A 6700-nucleotide genomic window follows, 5' to 3' on the forward strand; every position below is an offset into this window, starting at 1 on the left:
GTTCGACACTATCCAAATTCAACTCAAACCCAACCCTAAGATAGTTTTAAAAGAAAATTTTGCTTGGGAATAAAGGGAAGGGGAAATGGGGACCACTAGAAATGAAACGAAAGGAAAGTGAGCCTTTGGGATTTGCCAATGGAAAATTAGTTAAGTTAATGGAATTGAATATTGACTCTGAACAACACTCACAAAGCATGCCATTGCCACCTAAATCTTCATCCGGACTACTCAAAATTCCAACTGCTACACAACACAAAAAGTAGAATATGCATATGCGTTTTGTTTATGGAGGTAATATTCCTTTCTTTCCTCGAGTACTTCATTGAAGCATTTTAATTTTCAAGTCAATAAGCAGAACGAACTAGAATGAAGTGTTTAGTTACCATCATCAAGTGTGAATATGCAATGAACACACTATAACAGGCCAAAAAAGTTTAAATTTTTTTTTTATTTAATTGTTTATAGTTACGATGTTCTTAAAATTATTGATAATGAGTCAGTAGTACTTTTTTAAGGAACAGAATGCAATTATCTCGGATGAAAGCAGAATACACAACATACAATTTTGATACTCGACTTCGCCACCATGAAAACAGGTTAATCATCCAATTCTCAGTAACTGTCAATATCTGTTTCTGGCCTTCTAAGGTAGTAACGAAGGCAATTTACCAGCACCTGAAGGTTCAAAGACAACCGTTTGTGAGAGACTGTCTGTAAATACGTATAGAGTCATAATTGTTTTCATATAATGTCTTGGTCATTAAAGTGATCATGTATGGCCAATTGATAATTCAAACAACTGTAATCCATGAATTTTCTCAGTGACGGCAGAAAGCAATGACAATTGAGAGGTATACCACCCAATGAAACTATCTATGTTGACACAAAATGGATTACCTGAGACAAGGAACTGTTTAATGCTTGCCCTCTGTAGCTGACATGAAACTTGTCTTTGGCTACCAAACCCTGTTTAATTTGAGAAGACAGAGTGAGAATGCAAGATCAGGATTCTAGATACGTTTGTGTTTAGAGAGAAAGCAAGAGAAAGGAAGATACTTCTGTGTCAATCACTGCTGATTCCACATCAATATTGACATCAGCAATAATTTTAATGATTTCCACCAGCAATCCAGGTCGATCCGCCGTTTCTATATAGAGCAAGCTGGTGAAATACAGAATAATAAGAATGCCAGTACCAAATACTTTCAACAAGCCAATAACAGATTCACTGATTTATTTTGGTCCCCCAATGGTAGGAAAATTTGGACAAAATAAAACAAAAAAAATGGCGTGAACTATTATGCTCAGAGATATTCACAGTATTGAAAAGCTACAAACCTCCTCTTAGGTCCATCCTCCTTAACATGTACATGAGTAGCAATATCAACGTTAAGCTGCCAACAACAAAATAACTAAATAAATTCAAGCGCTACGGAGCACAATGAACATAAGAGGTCTAAAATAAATGAGACAATTTAAATCCTAATGCTTATTAAAAAGATGCTTTTAGAAACCTCACATATCCTGAATATGTTCATTTGATCTGCTTAATCCAGTAAATCATTGTAATTAAAGAAATGTTGATAAATAAACCAATTGTAAAATCTAAGATATTAAACAGAATTATCCATAAAATGTACTTTTTCTGAGAAAAAGTGAAATTACAAGATAGACTAGTAGCCTAAATAATCCAAAGAAAAGAAGAACTGCATGGACAGAGAGTAACAATCAAAGATGCATTACCTCAATCTTTAAAGTGACAACATGGAGAGTTGTCCCTTTAGTTTAAGTTTCTAAATTCTCAACTGAGACATATAGATCATATGCAGCCACAAACAATGACATACCAAATTGGTATACCATCAGCAAGGCATCAACATACATGCAACTGTGATATACCTAGATTATATTATATTTTCTCTATTATTTTTTCACAAGTAAGCTTAGAGCTAAGGTATCATAATTCAGCAGAGCACCATGAATTTTCTTCGCTCAGCAACAATAAATATTAGCTCTTATACCATACATCTGCATTAGAAAGGCTGGCAATGTGGACATTTACAGTTAGCAAAGGCACGCCATAGGCAATAAAAGCAATGTCCATCACAAAGAAAACACATAAGAACAGATTAAGACAATTCTGATGCAGATAATTTGCTGAGCTGAAACGTTCTCCAAACACACCACCTTTTTCTCTGGTGCTTTTATTCCAAAAGCCTCACCCATCGCAAGTTGTACACTAGATTCCTAGAAAAAAAGGAGAAACAAATCACTATACATGAAGAAAAAAATGCTTGAAAACTTAAACAGGGCTAGAGAGGAGAATTTTCTTGCTTCACATATTCCAACACACACACACACATAGATGCAAGTACAGAAGTTTAAAGGTATCAACTCAGCATACATACGGGATGATACTTCAAGAGATTGTTAATGACAGTAAGTCGAATTCTCTCTAACAAATCAGGATCTTCAACTTTGCGCCCAGTGTCTCTAGCATAACAAAAATCAATATCAAAATGCTACGAACTTGCAATTCAAATTACATTTCACAGTTTGTCTCAAAATGGGGCTGATATAAGTGTTTAAAATGTTGGTACAGAAAATATTGCCAACTTAAAAAAAAAGGAAAATATCTCATGAAAGAAACAAATATACTCTCTGTCTGAATCAATGCAAACAAAACAAAAACATATTTTTCTTGAACTAAAAGAAATTTAAGATATGGATGGAAGGAGTACTTTGTCGAACTTCTGCATAAAACAAAGATTTAAAGTTCAATCTACATCTAATAATCTCTCAGAATGATCAATGTGAAGCAGTCTAGATGAAATTTACTTCATTTGAATAGGAAAAGATCCTTTTGAGACACCCAATATTTAAAATATCCAAGGACTAACAGAAGGGACACAATTCTGCGTGGAATTTTAGCCATTATAGGTCACTACTTTGCCATAACTCCACATCTACATCCAGGTTTTTGCACTAATGCTAATGAGAATTTCTAGTAACTTCTTATACGATTACAAGTATGACCATGCATTTCAAAATCGCATTCCAGAAACTAAACACATTTGTAGATCATTACCTCAGATAGGTATGGGACAAGTGTCAACATGTATATAGCAAATAGGCAATATGACATACTTTTAGTCTCTTGGGCATATAAAATGTTATGAATCCATCCTTAACAGAAAATACCACAAGTCAGAATGTTGATTCATGATATAACATAAGGTAAAGATGCTTTTTTAACCTAAACATGAAGTATCACCAAAACTAAAATAAACAATTATAATGAAGCACTCAAACAAAAGAAACATGGTTAGTTCATCAACCTTCTTTCCTAGTTGAACAAACCATCAAAGTAAAAAAGCAACATGGTTGGTTAATGAACCTTCTTTCCCAGTTTAAAATAAAAAGAAGACCATAGAGTAACTAAACGCAAAAAAGTGAATGGCAAACACAGAGCATATCAGATTACGAGCATAAACATTAATAAACTATCATGGTCTCATACTTAATAGTAATCAAATTATTACAGAAAATTAAGCACATTAGCTGGATGACAAAAATGGTTGAACTGATTGCATGAAAAGATCCTCTTCGGCAAAAGAAAATTACAGAAGCTTGAGAATCATTCACCGGAAACTAAGTTGATGAAATGATAAGAAAAGGTTCCATTGCTCACAATCGTGTAATGAAAAATTTTGTTTGTTTGACTGATCCTTCTGTAACAACAGTTCCCTTAGCCACATCCAAACCCAATTCTTTCAGTGCATTCATCTGCCCAATAATAAACAAACAGGAAAAAAACCTGTCATATGAGTGTAGAACTAGTGATGGGTGAAGACTACCAGTTCGTTGAATAGCCAAGTCTTACTCTTTGATGTGTGTACGTAACTAAACTATAATTTCAAGGAAACAAAAAAATGGATAAAGTTTGCATTTCACCGTGTCAATAAGAGCTCCAAGACGGTCTCCGAAACTGATTTGTACAATTGTCGCATCTGAATCTGAATCCTGGTCAATCAGAACTATTGGCATCGGCACATAATTAGCATCTAGCTCTGACTTCTGCAATTAAATTTGTCCACCAAGTCAACATAATGAAATACATTAAAAATATTTCCTTATAGCCATAATGATAACCTATGTAAAATATAAAATTCCAGAAACTTTAAACATGATGAAGTAAAAATAAAAGCACAAAAACTTAGTTATTGAATTCCTTCAATTAAAAGGGAGTCTCCATATCATCATGTCAAAATTCTTCCTTAACAATTTACTGTTCATAACATTTAACAAAAATAACAAAGAATCGGAAGGCAGGAACACATTACTGACCAATGGGGTTGAACTGACAGCATTCGTACCATCACTGGTAGCATACAGAATATTCCTGAATAACAGTTCAAGAAATCATTGAACATCAAAAGAACCATTATTGCTGCTATTCGTTTTATGAAATTTTGACTTACACTGTAAAATATTCTCCACTAAATACACGTCCAATGCACAAAATACAATAAAAAATATTCAACACATTTGTCCTATGTCCAAAGGAAATTTGAGAAGGCACCACAAATAATTTTCTTAAAAATAGTTTGATACTCTAGAACATAGAGTACCTATCCAACAAATAAAGAAAGAAGCAACTTGAATGCAAACAACAGCTGAAAATTGATTGGAATACTAAAAACAGTAATCTCAACAAGTCAATTATTTTTCTTTTCTCTAGTTTTCACCGATCACACAATAAATAGTTAAGAAATTCGGTTAAGTAATGGTCTTATCTTTGAAAGTACATAGATGTAAGATAACTTACTCAAGTTCTATAAAATTTACTAGGACACAAAAATTCAACGTGTAACTTCCTTTTCCTCAAAAACCTCTCTAAAAATCATCTATTTATCAGAAACCTTCAACTATCAACTGCTAAATACGACTCAATAATCCAAATAAGTGCAATCAGAATACAACCAAAACAAAGCTGTTGAACGATCATAAACACAAGCACAAATCTCATACATTAGCACAACGAATTCATCAAATGGAACAAGAAAAAAGAAGAAGAAGAAATTGATTACTGCTTTCTCGCGTGGAGAAGTCGTTGTTGAGAGAAATTGCGAGAAATCGGAGAGAAATTGCCACTGAAATTGAGAAGAAACGAGTCGTGAGAAAGTAGAGAGGATAAATCGGAATAGGCCAGTCGAGATCGAGGAAGAGTTGAAGAAGAGAAGAGAGAGTTGGTAAAAGCCATGAAGGAAATTGAGATTATTTGAAGGGAAATGGAAATGCTTTGGTTCTGGTTTTATTTCGGTTTCGAGTAGACAGAACAGACTACAGAGGGTTTGCTGCATTAATTTTCGGGTGACGTGTCATGTTGATGATGTGGGACCTCTCTGAGATAAATTCTGTACATGCCAGTTACTTTTTGTCCGAAATTTGTTTGGTGATCAATGCATCTGTTTTATTTTTTTATAATTATTTTATTAAAATATAATAATTAAAATATAAATATATTTATTGGCTGCATATAACATGGATATTTTAAAAGAAATTATAAAATAATAAAATAAACTAAATTTAAATTAGTAGATAACCAAACAAAATTTTGAAACCGCTAGTGAACATAACTTTAAGGAGGTGTTTGGTTTGGATAATATTTTATTATCAAAATAGAAAGATTACCTTGAAGATAGATTACTTAAAAAATTACTTGGTATAAATGATTACTATGTTTGATAAAATTTGATAGGTATAAATAATTATTGTGTTTAGTTAAAGGTAATAAAAGATTACTAGTAACTTATTTTACTTAAATGCTCTTGAATATAATTATTTTTAAATATTTTTTATATTATTTGTCATATTAATTAAAAATAAATTTATTTTTGTCTCAAAAAATTAATAAATAATAATATAATTATAATAAAATCAAGATTATCTTAGTAATTTTTAAATACCTAAGGTGAAGGTGGTAATCAGATTACCACCTATATTACCTGCCACGTCAGCATTGGTAATAGAATATTACTGTAATATTTTATTACTGACAAACTAAATAAGGGAATAAAAGATAGATTACCAAAGTAATATTTAAAAACTTAAACCAAACGCCCCCTAAGGGATATTAAAATAATTATCCCTTTTTTTTGGGGTAATAAAAAATTTATCTCAATTTTTGGGGTTTAAATGAAAATATCCATATATTAAAATATTTAAACAAAAATGTCTCAAATATCCTATCAAATACTAAAATTATCCTTCTTAATAAAATTACCTTTTTTTTAAGGATAATAAAAAATTACCCTTAATTTTGGGGTTTAAACAAAATACCCTTATTTTAAGAGATTTAAACAAAAATACAACTACCCTTCTTTTATTTTTATATAAACCATATATCTTTTTTTCATTTTTAATATATTTGAGAGAGATTTTTGGAAAGAGAAAAAAAAGTTCGTATTCAGAATTTCAAACAAGAAGAGAAAAATTCGTGATATTGAAGTATTTATACCTACTATTACTTCAATCGTTATTATTTTATTAATAATGTAATTATATGTGATGTTTTATATAATAAATTATAGTTGTGTATAAAAGTGAAATAATAAAAATTATATAGGCTATGTTGCAAATATTATAGTAGTACTAGTAAATCAAACTGTTTAACAAAAATTATAAAATATATAGT

At 31.2% G+C, this 6700-nt stretch overlaps 1 protein-coding gene across 2 annotated transcripts; it reads right to left on the bottom strand.

Moving 5' to 3' along the window:
- Positions 1-422: 422 nt before the first annotated feature.
- Positions 423-5335, bottom strand: LOC123205994 (ACT domain-containing protein ACR12-like). Of its 2 annotated transcripts, none has more exons than XM_044623084.1 (10): positions 5094-5335; positions 4351-4405; positions 3958-4080; positions 3695-3789; positions 2412-2496; positions 2188-2250; positions 1342-1397; positions 1060-1165; positions 901-969; positions 423-678 (listed from the first exon to the last, which is right to left on the bottom strand). In XM_044623084.1, the coding sequence occupies exons 1-10, from the start codon at positions 5264-5266 to the stop codon at positions 616-618; spliced, it is 888 nt and encodes a 295-aa protein (XP_044479019.1). In that variant the 5' UTR covers positions 5267-5335; the 3' UTR covers positions 423-615. The 2 variants fall into 2 exon arrangements, with proteins under 2 accessions (XP_044479019.1, XP_044479020.1); XM_044623085.1 differs by having other exon boundaries at positions 2191-2250; positions 5094-5334.
- Positions 5336-6700: the final 1365 nt, after the last annotated feature.

The sequence above is a fragment of the Mangifera indica genome, unplaced genomic scaffold (genome assembly GCF_011075055.1).
Source record: "Mangifera indica cultivar Alphonso unplaced genomic scaffold, CATAS_Mindica_2.1 Un_0021, whole genome shotgun sequence".
NCBI classification, from domain to species: Eukaryota; Viridiplantae; Streptophyta; class Magnoliopsida; order Sapindales; family Anacardiaceae; genus Mangifera; species Mangifera indica.